The sequence below is a fragment of the Colobus angolensis genome, unplaced genomic scaffold, assembly GCF_000951035.1.
Source record: "Colobus angolensis palliatus isolate OR3802 unplaced genomic scaffold, Cang.pa_1.0 Scaffold247, whole genome shotgun sequence".
Classification (NCBI taxonomy): domain Eukaryota; kingdom Metazoa; phylum Chordata; class Mammalia; order Primates; family Cercopithecidae; genus Colobus; species Colobus angolensis.
The window spans coordinates 853,065-866,527 of record NW_012115677.1 but is presented as its reverse complement, the minus strand read 5'-3'; the positions used below and the strand labels follow the sequence as shown (position 1 = coordinate 866,527).

At 43.1% G+C, this 13,463-nt stretch overlaps 1 protein-coding gene across 5 annotated transcripts in view; it reads right to left on the bottom strand.

Moving 5' to 3' along the window:
* MYO3B (myosin IIIB) overlaps positions 1–13,463 on the bottom strand; it is a 501,265-nt gene that overhangs the window by 190,063 nt on the left and 297,739 nt on the right. For all 5 annotated transcript variants that reach the window (XR_001002191.1, XR_001002189.1, XR_001002190.1 and 2 more), the window contains exon 25: positions 10,955–11,160. Coding sequence is in view for 2 of the 5 variants with exons in the window: in XM_011945915.1 (XP_011801305.1) it covers positions 10,955–11,160 (206 nt within the window). In the remaining 3 variants the exon portion in view is untranslated. The remainder of the gene's footprint in view (positions 1–10,954; positions 11,161–13,463) is intronic.

Below are 13,463 nucleotides of genomic sequence, written 5' to 3'. Positions count from 1 at the left end.
AGTGCTGGGATTACAGGCATGAGCCACCGAGCCTGGCCTTTTCAGCCCCTATTCTTTCAATCACTTCCTCATTCAATTAATAAATATTAGATTTATTCTCTGAGAGAAACATCATTAACTGCCTCCTCCATTTCCACACTCACTTCTCCCCGGATAAATGAACACCAGCTTTTTTTCTGGGTTCCAGAAACAATGTGCCCCAGTCCTGTTCTCCACTTTCTAAACCTCTCCCCACAGCTAGGAATAGTCGTGGGACCCAGGTCAGGTCAATGAGGTATATGTAAAATGGATTCTGAAAAAATTTTTTCTTTCCTGATAAAAAAGGTAGAGATGTGGCTGCCTTAGCCATTCATCCTGCTCCTTTTCTTCCTGCCTTAAATGTAGACATGATAGTTGGAGGGGCAGCAGCCATCTTGTGACTGTGACACTATAAGCCAGCTCACACACTAAAGATGGTCAAAAGGGATGAAAGAAGGTCAGAAGGTGTCCAGGTCTCTGATGACATCATTGAACAGCTGAACTAATGCTAGAAACAGCTTACCTCTCAACTTCTTTTTTATGTGAGAAGAAATAAACAAACCTATTTGCCAGTGGTTCTCAACTTGGGTAAATCCCCCCTCCCCCTCCAGGAGACATTTGACAACATCTAGAGATACTTTTGATTGTCACAACTGCTGGGGGTGCAGGTGTTGGTATCTAGTATGCAGAATCTACAAAGATGCTACTGAACATCTTATAAGTCACAGGACAGCTCACAACAAAGAATTATCTGGTCCAAAATGTCAACAACATAGAGGTTGAGAAACTCTGGCTTAAGCCACTAAGAATGTTTATTTGCTATTCACAGTCAAATGTATTCCTGATTAATAGAGTCCTTCATTCAGGAAACACTGGACACACACCATGAGCCAGATACCATAATATGTGAAGTGCTAGGGATACAAAAATGAATAAGATCCACTCCATCCCTGTAAAAGTTTACAGTCTTGTGGAGCAGACAGACACGTTAGGATAAAAATAAGACTATATGTCCTAATACAGAGATATCAACACCCAGTTGTGGGAGCACAGAGGACGGAGCAACCGCTAGTTTGGCAGAGTCCAGGCAGGCTTCATAGAGAAGGTGCCTGGGCTGGGGATTAAAAGGTGAAGAGAAGACTGCCAGATGAAGAGGCTTTCCGTCAGTGAAGAGAAGGCACAAAGGCTGACCATCATGCATAGGGCTGGAGGGCCTGGTGGGGAAAAATGAGAATAGTCAATTGAGACCAGTTATGGAAAGCTTTGTGTTCTGCGGGAGGCAGGCCTAGGCAGACCTACCCCCAGAGGTCCGAGGAAGCTGAGAGGCCAAAAAAAGAGGCTGACATATCCAGTTCCTTAGAAAGAAAGAAACATTTAATAGAGATTTATGAACAGAAGCCATGTCTTTGTCTAGGATGGCAGTGGGACAAAATGGAGGATCGCTGGGCCATTAACTCCCTAACCCAGTGCTTATATACCATAGGAAAGTGATATGAACAGGAGACAGAGAAACATTTGGTAGAAGATGGTGGTTCCCTGGCAAAGGTCCCACCCTCAAGTCTGGATACCCCTGGCCCAAAATAAGGACAGGCATTCCTGTTTTTGCACCCAAAAAGTTGCCTTTGGGCCCACTACATCCCCTATTCTGTACCCATGCAAACCACAAACCCCCGGGCTCCAGAGCAGACAAGGAGACAAGCAGACCATGGCAGAACAGCATGGCAGAGAAAGAGAGATAGAAGGAGCATCTGAAGGCCTAGAGGAGTTCTGCTAGGGGCAGTCGGAGAGGAGTCTGGCCACTGGACAGACAAACTCCAGGGGAAGATCATCTTCCCATTCCATCCCCCTTCCAGCTCCCTATCCATCCCACTGAGAGCCACTTCCACCACTCAATAAAACCCCTGCATTCATCCTTCAAGTCTATGTATGACCTGATTCTTCTGGGACGTGGGACAAGAGGTCAGGATACAGAAAGCTATCACACTGGCCTACTGCCCCTGGGAAAAGGCAGAGGGTCCACTGAGCTGGTTAACACTTAAGCCATCTGCAGACAGCAAAGCTGAAAGAGTGCACTGTAACATGCCCACCTGGGCTTTGGGAGTTGCAGACACCCCACCCCTAGACACTACTTGGGAAGTGGGGCTGGAACCCAAAGCACTTGCCCCAGCTCCTGCACTTGTCCATCCACATGCTTCCCCTCCCATAGGTGGTTTGAGCAGTGGTGGTGACTGAACAGATGAGCCACACCCTTGTTGCATATCCTGTGAGGGGGGTCAGGGAACTCTCTTCTTTCAAAAGGAATGTGTAGGACAATCAAAGTCAACCTCCCAGGGAAAAGCAAGAATGCTGTGTAAATCTGTCTAAGGGCAAGATTTACGGTCAAGGTTGTTCTGACCTAAGGACGGGATTTCTGGTAAGTAGATGCTCTTGCAGAAGAAACAGTAGATGAAATAGAAATCTTAGAGGCATTACTGGAACTGGGGTTAATCGAAAGTCAACACAGCAGGCTAATGTCCAAGATGGAATTGCTTTGGCCTCCTCACTTTGCTGAGCTAAAGGCTTTAGACCTTATGCTACAGACAACGAAGAAGAGGCACAGAAGTTTATTCCTGAGAGTGACATGATGACCTTGATATTTTTATAAACGTAACTCTGGTGGCAGTATAAAGGATCATGTAAAGTAAACAGAGACTAGAGTTGGCAAGGCACAAAGTGTAAGCAAAAATTCAGCTGAAAGTATGGCAGGAAATAGTCAAAAGAAGAGAATAAGCTGGATGTGGTGGCTCACACCTGTAATCCTAGCACTTTGGGAGGCCAAGGTGGGAGGATAGATAGCTTGAGCCCAGGAGTTTGAGACCAGCTTAGGCAACATAATGAGATCTTGTCTCTACAAAAAATTTAAAACTTAGCCAGGCATGGTGGTTTGCACATGTAGTCTCGGGTTGTTTGTAGGCTGAGGCAGGAGAATTGCTTGAGCTCTGGAGTTCAAAGCTGCAGTGAACCATGATCATGCCACTGCATTCCAGCCTAGGCAACAGAGCAGGGTCCTATCTCAAACAAACAAAACACAAATAGAGGCTAGGAGAAGAGACTCTGAGAAAGGGAAGTGATATAATGACATGCAGCACTTCTAGGCTGGGTCCTAGGTGGGACAAGAACATCACGGGTGAGAGAGTCAGAGAACTGTGGCAAATGCAAGAAGATGAATTCAAACTGAGCCAGAATAGACTGGGTTTTCTCTGATCGCTTAGTGAGGTGGAGCTGGAAACTTTTAAATAACCCGCAGTATGCTATGTGAAGTCATGTTTGAACAAAACAAACAAGATAACCATTCTTAAGTGAAAACAATAGTAACTATATATATTTAGTTCTTATTCCAAAGTTAACATCCAGTCATTGTCAACAAAATTTTTGTTCCTACAAAATTCTAAATTAAAGGGCTCCTATAGGTAGGTAGATACCTGGGCTAAGGTGAACCTTTCTGAACTGTTGTCATTTATTCTAGGACACAAAATAGTTAAAACTAAGGGTAATGGATGCCTATTGTTTTAGCCTATCCATCCTTCTCTCTCCTTCCTTTAACAGAGTCCTTTAGGCCATGGTTCAAGTGGGACTGACTCCATCCCTGGCAGTTGACCCAAGAGTCTGCCAGTCATACCCCTGGGCACAGTAATTGGCTCAAGGGTGGGCAGGTGATCCAGACTCAGACAATCAGAGAGTTCCTTGCATAAGAACTTGTAGAAACTCTCTTGCTGCTAATGTTGCTAAGCCTACAGAATGCTTTCTATAGGAGCATCCAGGGACCATCTTTGCCAACATGTAAGGAGAGCTAACCTGGCTCCTTATCAGAAACTCAAAAGAGGGAAAAAGAAAACTGATACAAGGAAAAAGACACTGGCTTGGTAAAACTGTTTGATTGACTGGATCCGGACATGTCTTTGAACTTCCTAGTTTTATAAGCCAATATATCATCCCCTTTTAATTGTTGTTTCAACTCATTTGAGTTTCAGTTACTTGTTATTGAGAGGTTCCTGACTAACATACCAAGTAACCAGCCTGCTTTCACAGAACGGTGCTTTCATAAAATGTATGTATGCTGTGTTAGGAAGCTCCAAGTGGTTTCTTTTTTTTCTGGAGTATGAGCTGAGAGGTGGGGAGATGCAAGAGAAGAAGTTGGAAAAGGAAAGAGTCTTCCTTGTCCTATTAAGCTTATCTCTTTGGATTTCGGAAAAAAAATCATTTTTTGTTATAGAGAGAAGGGAGGCAAATTTGTTTAAAGTTAGCCTTTCAATGTATTAACCTCTAATAATAGCATTATCAAACTGGGTTAGAGCCTTATTTTAAATCAACTTTTTTTAGGTTTCTTACCTTTTATTGATAAAGAGCTACTATGACTTACCTGAAATCTTACATTCTATCAATCTAGGTTGTACATTACAGTACAAGTAAAATTTAACCTCAGCAAAGCCAGTTCTAGGGATCTGTCATATATTTCAAAGAGCAAGGATCAAAGGGTGAGTCAAGGGATGAAAAAAGAAAATAGTGATGAAAAAGAAGTGGTAAGAGTTTGATTCAACTCAACAAATATTTATTAAACACTGGATTTGTGCCAGGCACTGCATTGGACAATACAGACATAAAGTGAGCTGAAGGTCAGGCATGGTGGCTCACACCTATAATCCCAGCAGTTTGTGAGGCCAAGGCAGGTAGACTGCTTGAGCTCAGGAGTTCAAAACCAGCCTGGGCAACATGGTGAGACCCTATCGCTACTAAAAATACAAAAAATAAGCCAGACGTAGTGGTGCACGCCTGTGGCCCAGCTACTTGGGAGGCTAAGGTGGGAGGATCACTTGAACCCAGGGGGTAGAGGTTGCAGTGAGCCAACATTGTGCCACTGCATTCCAGCCTGGGTGACAGAGTGAGACCCTGTGTCACTATATATATATAATATATATATATGGAGTGAGCTGAAAAATATCCCTGCCTCCCAGCGGGTTAAGGTTGAGATGAGAGGTAGATAATTGCTCTACAATGTAGTAAGTGCTACCAAAGAAGCTTATCAAAAGAGATCCTAACCCAGCCTGGGGAAGTTAAGGAGGGTATCACAGAAAAGTTAATGCCTGGTCAAAGGCCTAAGGAATGAGCAGGAATTAGCTTGGCTAAGACAACCGACTGAGGGCTTGGAGAAGGAGGATTTAGTCGACATAGCCTGAGCAAAGCACAAAAGACTAGAACAGCCTGGGGTGGTTAGGGAACACCAAGTAATTCAGTTTTGGCTAGAGTGTGATCTGAGATGTGGGCAATGAAAGAAGAGACTAGGAAAGTAAGCAGGGGCCAAATCAGGTGGACTCCCCTACACCAGGCCAGAGCACTGCAGCTCACCCCATAGGGGCCTGGATGGTCATTTTAATCAAGGAAACAATATGCTCAGATAGGAATTTTACAAATTCTATTCTACTCTCTCTTTGGAGAATGAAATAGGCAGGAAGTCCACTTAGAAAACTGGCAAGAGGGTGAGCAAAAAAGTTTTAAAAGGTCCAGAAAAGATATAGAGAAAAGAATAGAGAGTCCAGAAATAAACCCTTAAATTCATGGTCCAGTGATTTTCTTTTTTTTTTTTTGTTTTGAGACGGAGTCTCGCTCTGTCGCCCAGGCTGGAGTGCAGTGGCCGGATCTCAGCTCACTGGAAGCTCCGCCTCCCGGGTTCACGCCATTCTCCTGCCTCAGCCTCCGGAGTAGCTGGGACTACAGACGCCCGCCACTGCGCCCGGCTAGTTTTTTGTATTTTTTAGTAGAGACGGGGTTTCACCGTGTTAGCCAGGATGGTCTCGATCTCCTGACCTCGTGATCCGCCCGTCTCGGCCTCCCAAAGTGCTGGGATTACAGGCTTGAGACATGGCGCCCGGCCGGTCCAGTGATTTTCGACAAGAACCCAAGGACAATTTAATGGAGGGAAATAACAGTATTTTTGACAGAATGGTGTTGAAACTGCTGGATATCCACATACAAAAGAATGAAGTTAGACTTCTACTTCACACCATACAAAAAATTAAATCCAAATGGACCATAGATCTAAAATATAAGAGCTAAAGCTACAAAACTCCTAGAAAAATAATAGGAGTAAATCTTTGTCACATTGGATTAGGTGATAGCTTCTTAGATAGAATACCAAAAGTATGAGCAACAAAAGAAAACATACATAAATTGAACTTTCTCAAAATTTAAAAATTTTGTGCTCCAAAGCACACCATCAAGAAGACAACCCAGGCCAGGCGCGGTGGGTCACTCCTGTAATCCCAGCACTTTGGGAGGCTGAGATGGGCGGATGACATGAGGTCAGGTGGTCAGGAGTTCGAGACCAGCCTGGCCAACACGGTGAAACCCCATCTCTACTAAAAATACAAAAATTAGCAGGGCGCGGTGGCAGGTGCCTGTAATTCCAGCTACTCCAGAGGCTGAGGCATGAGATTGCTTGAACCCAGGAGGCGGAGGTTGGATGAGCTGAGACTATGCCAGTACACTCCAGCCTGGGTGACAGAGCGAGACTCCATCTCAAAAAAAAAAGAAGACAACCCATAGAGTGAGAAAATATCAAAGTGACCAGTAGTTCATTAAAAAAAAAGAGGAAGAGAAAATATTTGCAAATTATCTATCTGATAAGGGACCAGTATTTGGAATACATGAACATCAACAACATAAAGTGGGCAAAGGATTTGAATAAACATTTCTCCAAAGAAGGTATACACATAACCAAGAAACACAGAAAAGCTGCTCAACATCATTAGTCATTAGAGAAACACAAATCAAAACTACAATGAGATGCCACTTCACATCAACTAGAATGACTAAAATAAAAAAGACAAAATAATAAATGTCAAGGAGGATATGGAAAAATTGGGACTCTCATAACACTGGTGATAGTAATTTAAATTGTGCAGCCACTTGGAACAGAGGGTTGCCATATGACAAAGAAATGTTACTCATAGGTATATACCCAAAAGAAGTGAAAACATATGCCCACATTAAAAGTTATACATGAATATTCATAGCAGCATTATTCATAACAACCAAAAAGTGGAAACAACGCAAAAGTTCATCTGCTGATAAATGAGGAAGCAAAATGTGATATATTCATACAATGGGATATTATTCACCTATAAAAAAATAAAATACTGGTATATACTACCAGTGTTTACTTCATCCAACACCGAAAACATGCTAAGTGAAAGAAGCCAGACACAAAAGGCCATGTTGTACGATCCCATTTACATGAAATGTCAATAATAGGCAAATCCATACAGATGGAAGTTAGATTATCCCCCTTGGTTGCCTAAGTCTGGTGGGACTGAGGAGAAAGGGGAGAATGGCTAATGAGTTTGGAGTTTCTTTTTAGGTAATGAAATGTTCTACGATAAGATGGTGATGATGGTTATACAACTCTGTGACTAAAAAGCATTGAATCGTATACTTCCTTTTTCTTTTTTTTTTGAGATGGAGTTTCAATCTTGTTGCTCAGGCTGGAGGGCAATGGCACGATCTCGGCTCTCGGCAACCTTCGCCTCCTGGGTTCAAGTGATTCTCCCGCCTCAGCCTCCGGAGTAGCTGGGATGTACCACCACAGTACAGGCATGTACCACCACACCCAGCTAATTTTGTATTTTTAGTAGAGACAGGGTTTCTCCATGTTGGTCAGGCTGGTCTCGAATGCCCAAGCTCAGGTGATCCGCCCACCTCGGTCTCCCAAAATGCTGGGATAACAGGTGTGAACCACTGCGCCTGGCCGAACTGTATACTTCCAAAAGATGATTTTTATCATATGTGAATTATATCTAAATTGAGCTGTTAATAATAATAACAAAAGGCCTGGACTAAAGCTATGGAAGAAGGGATGAGAGATTCCCAAGGGGACATTTTTGAGAAACTTTAGCAGGTAGTCAGCTGGAGGACCTGGTGATGGATTATTTAAAGAAAGTGAGAAGTCAAAGGTGACTCCTAGTTTCTGGAAGAGAGAGAGAAGAAGAATAGAAAGGAGAATGAGATGAAAGAGATACCAAGGCACCATGGTTCTCCACGCCATCATGAGAAGAAATGGAAGATGCCAATGAAAGAAAAAAGGGAAGAATTTCATTTTGTTCAATGGTTAACAACTGTTATGAATCACAGCCAGGTAGATGCAGGTCTCTCATCCAGTGAGCTCGATTGGGAAGGCAAAAATCCCTAGAACACTTAGAAACTAAGTAAGCCCCGGGCATCTGCAAGTAATCCTTGAAAATCTTTAGAATGTGGCTTTGTATGTTCCTGCCTTCTTGTCCTGCAGATGAGGAAACATCTTTTAAAGAATGTTGGGTTACTTTTCAGATGTTACATACCAGAGGAGATGAGAATTCAGGTCTCCTTACTAAACTGCATTATTTACTATAATACCTTCATAAATAAACAATTAGACTTAGCCCTATTCTTTATTTTTTTTGAGACAAAGTCTCACCCTGTCACCCAGGCTGGAGTGCAGTGGCGCAATCCTGGCTCACTGCAACACTCGCTTCCTGGGTTCAAGCGATTTTCCTGTCTCAGCCTCCTGAGTAGCTGGGATTATTGGCATGCACCACCACAGCCGGCTAATTTTTGTATTTTTAGTAGAGATGGGGTTTCACCATGTTGGACAGGCTGGCCTCAAACGCCTAACCTCAGGTGATCTGCCTCCTCTGGCCTCCCAAAGTGCTGGGATTACAGGTGTGAGCCACCACGCTGAGCCTGACTCAGCCCTATTTTTTAGACATTTGCCAGAACACATCCCAATACATGCAGTTATGTGTTTGCCCACTGTAGACCTTCTGAGAGACTATGCATCGGAATCCATTGACCATAAAAACAATAAATGCTTAGATTGGTTTTTTATGATGTCCCTCAACAATGAGGCTCCAGCATTTCCAGGTGGCCTTTTTCATGCCTAGTCAAGAACATAAAGACTTACATTTCATCTGGCCCTATTGATGAGAGGATGTTGGGGACACCCTCATCATCAAAGGCTCTATGAGTAGGAGATAAGGAAGCGCACTTCCAAGTCATTTTGCCAGAAAGCTCAAAGAGAATAGGGGCAAGAAAGTACTTTAGGTTTGGCCAAGCCTACAGACTTGGGTAATGTAGGGACTGGGGAAGTCTTTTCCCTTTCTGGAACCCAACAACATGATCCCAAGAATACCACCACCAGGTGTATACTCGGGGTTTCAGTCCTGAATGCCGGAAAATACAAAAGTATAGAGTAACATTAAATGAGTTTTTATCTTTTATTTACCTCCATTTAATAAACCTTGAACGGCTCTGTTTCCTGTCTTTGATGGTCCTGTCTGCATATTTCCTGCTAAGAGTTTACAAAACAGCACTCTTGAACAGGAAGATAAGAAGTGTACCTATTTGTCGAATAACATCAAGGGAGAAAACTGCTAACTCATCCATTTTGTTAAGTTGTTCAAAAGGCTCAAAATACCAATTAACTTGCTGGCTCAGAAATCTTTGATATCCTTAGATTTACTGGCATTTTGAAACTCCTGTTCATACTTGCCTAATGACTTTCTGATTATGAACAAAGAAGTGCCAATCTGTTCAGCATTTGACCTGTTTTCTTAAATATTTTTATGTATTCAAACATTGTTACAAAAAATACTTGACTAGTCAAATTCATGTGCTAGTTTTTTTCTTGTTCCACCTCTAAATTTAAGTGGAAAAAAGAAGCTCAGAAACACTTAAAAAAAGAAAAAAAAAGTCATTTCGTTCTTATTTTAATTTAAAAGCTCTCATTGCAAAGAACTTTTTTTTATGCCTTATCTTTTCCACGGAATTTAGCAGAGTTTGGGAGACTTGATAAAGCAAGCTACCTTATTTAGGACTCATCCTCTCCTGAGAAAAAGCTGGAAAAAAAGACCCTGGGCACATGTTTCAGAGTGGAGGTAAAAAGACACTAAAGATGGCTTAAGGAGTGAGGCAGATTCTACAATGTATTTTTTTTTTTTTTTTTTTTCTTGATTGCCTTGTCTTTGTCAGGCATACAACGGATTTCAATATTCCTCTCCAGGCATCCTCAGACAGCAGTGCTTCTCAGAGGTGTTTTTTTGTTATTGTTTTCCTTATTTCTTCACAGAAAATTCTACTTGTAATCACATTCATACATAATGTCTATGGCAGTTGTTCAGAAAAGAGCAGCATTTCATTCTTAGACAAAGGCACTTTCTGAGTTAAGAAAGTGCAATGCAATTTATTTCAATAAATATTGATTGAATGGACTGAACTGAAGAGATTAAAAGCATGGATGCTGAAACCAGACTGCCTGGGTTCAAATCCTGGCTCTACATTGACCAGCATGAAACCATGGGAAAATCACTTACTTTCTTTTCATACCCAAGTTTTCTCACCTTTACGTTTTCTAAAATGGGGATAATAATAGAGTCTAGCTTACAGGGTTGTTCTATGGATCAAATGAGATAATACATTTTAAATAGTACCCTAAAATGTCCTGTACTCTTAGGATACTTTAGGTGCCACATAAGTGTTAATTATTATATTATATCATGCCAGAACCTGGAAGTATAACTGGTGCTTGGGTGCATTCCAATCCACCAGAATCTGGGCCCACTTATGGAGGGATACTTTCATCATAACAACAAAACACCTGCAGAACTTGAGACCTAAGGATTTATAACATATAAATGTATATGGACATTTAAAATAACGTGATCAGAAGGAAGCTTAATGTGGCTGCTGGATCACCGCAGTTTTGTTGAAGCACAATAAAAATTCAACATTCAAAGAACTAAATGGTAGCTGGCAACTAGCCAATTACGTATTTGGAGGAGAGTGGGCAGGAGGAACAATCTTAGGAAACAGGGATGGCCAGAGTAGAGCTACATTTACAAGAATGCATTCCCAAAGGTGACGGTCTGACCTTTTCACAAATTCTTCAAAGAGGATGCGGTGGGAATAGCCCTGGCGGCGGATGCTGACTGTCTCCAGAATCCCTGTGGAGCGGAGCTGGGCCAGCACCCTCTCTCGGGAGAACTGCAGGGCCTCTCGGTCATCATTGGGTTTAATGCAGCGCACAAAGTGGGGCTGTCCAACCACCATTTTGGAGAGCAGGTCCATCAGGGAATACTACCAGGGAGAAAAATGCGCAAGGAACGAGGTTACCACCAATGCAATGGATAATTACAACACAGGCCTGCAGAAGCCTCTAGAGCAGTTTGAGGCTCACAGACCTTTTAGAGGCAGAACATGAAATCAGCAATAGGAGATAATAATATAAGTTCTACTTATAGCCATCTGCAGATTCAAAAACATTCTTTAAACATCACCTAGTGCCAAGCAATATCCCGTATGGCAGAAACTTAGGTAAGAACATGCTCTAGGCTATCCTGTAATTCCACTGCCAGAACTAGAATGCTTGTCACTGGTATTGTCAGGTGACATTCCACAATCTGTATCTGTAATTTAAAATGTCCAGCATTTGAGGAAGGGGCAAATTGCTTCTTCAGCCTAAGAACCACCAGATAGTCTAAGCAAATCCTACCGATACGATTGGTAATAAGGTAGTGGGACAGAAAAGAAAAATACAAAAACAAGGCAAAGAAAATAAGAGAAGTATTCAAAATGAAGGTCATGGTGACTATCAACTAACATATACCAAGCAGCTGGTACAGGGCTCTCATAGCAAGACGGGAGGAAGGACATGGAAAATCAGAGGGGCGCTTGTGAAGGGGGCGGCCTCAGTTGTTTCTGAGGGGCATCCACTGCTGGAGCTCTTCTGGGCACACCTTCAGTGGCCATTATAAGCCAAAGGAAATCAGTTCCATTATTTCATAGTCACTGCTCCTACAGATCAAAATTGGTGTTACCTAGCTTACCAAGGTAACTTGTTTTTCAGGGTTAGCATTTGTGAAGTGGTATTTTGAGAACACCAAACTGGTTGTTATGGGTATATTTCTGAAAAACCATAAGCCAGAGGCTTTTCTGCTGATGGGGGGCCCTAAGATCTTGAGAATCATTTCACAGAGTAAACAGAGCCACTAAATCCAGTGGGAAAATACACACAGACACCAAGGGTTACCAGGAGGATGATATGGTTTGGACGTGTGTTTCCTCCAAATCTCATGTTGAAATGTGACCTCCAGTGTTGGAGATGGGCCCAGTGGGAGGTGTTTGGGTCATGCGGGCAGATGCCTCATGAGTGGGAGGTGTTTGGGTTATGGGGGCAGATTCTTCATGAATGGCTTGGTGCTGTCCTCATGGCAATGAGTGAATTCTTACTCTATTAGTTCATGCAAAATCTGGTTGTTTAAAAGAGTATGGGATCCCCCTCCTCTGTCTTGGTCCCTCTCCATTCCTCCCTCTCTTGCCATGTAACATGCCTGCTCCATGAGTAAAACCTCACCAGAAGCCAAGTAGATGCTGGCGCCACACTTGTACAGCCTGAAGAACCGTGAGCCAAATAAACCTCTTTTCTTTATAAATTATCCAGTCTCAGCTGGACCCGGTGGCTCATGCCTGTAATCCTAGCACTTTGGGAGGCTAATGTGGGTGGATCACCTAAGGTTAGGAGTTCAAGACCAGCCTGGCCAACATGGCAAAACCCTGTCTCTAATAAAAATACAAAAAAAATTTGCTAGGCTTGGTGGCACGTGCCTGTAGTCCTAGCTATATGGGAGGCTGAGGCAGGAGAATCACTTGAACCAAGGAGGTGGAGGTTGCAGTGAGCCAAGATTGCGCCACTGCACTCCAACCTGGGCAACAGAGTGAGACTCTGTCTCAAAAAATATATATATATTATCCAGTCTCAGGTATTCCTTCATAGCAACATAAAATGGACTAACAGATGAGGATAGATCCACTAAAGGGGATAGGACCAGGTATGTCTCAATATAAGAAATAAGTAGCAATTAGAAATAACCAAACATCAGAATGATGAGGCAGGGGCCCACCTGCCACAAATGCTATAGGCCCACTGCATGGATGGAGTATGGGATTCAAAGGTCTGGGGCCCCTGCAATTCATACCCTGAGCCCAATTCTAGCCTGCCTCTGAAGCACAGTTGGCTAGGCTGGACTTCTGCACTTTAGATCCTTGCACCTGCTAGCTTTCCATGGAGCCTTCTATCCAGAGTGCTGGCTCCCAAGTCCTGCCCTTTAGCCTGCCTGGCTCTTCCGGCTTCCCACCCACCTGACCTCTCATTCCTGCCAAGCCCTTTCCTCTGCCAACCCCATCTTACTACCTCATTCTGCTGCCCCTGAGATGAGTTCTAAATTTGATCTAACAGCATTTCCTTTTTTTTCTTTTTGCGACGGAGTCTCACTCTGTCACCCAGGCTGGAGTGCAATGGTGCGATCTCGGCTCACTGCAACCTCCACCTCCCAGGTTCAAGCAATTCTCCTGCCAAGCCCTTTCCTCTGCCAACCCCATCT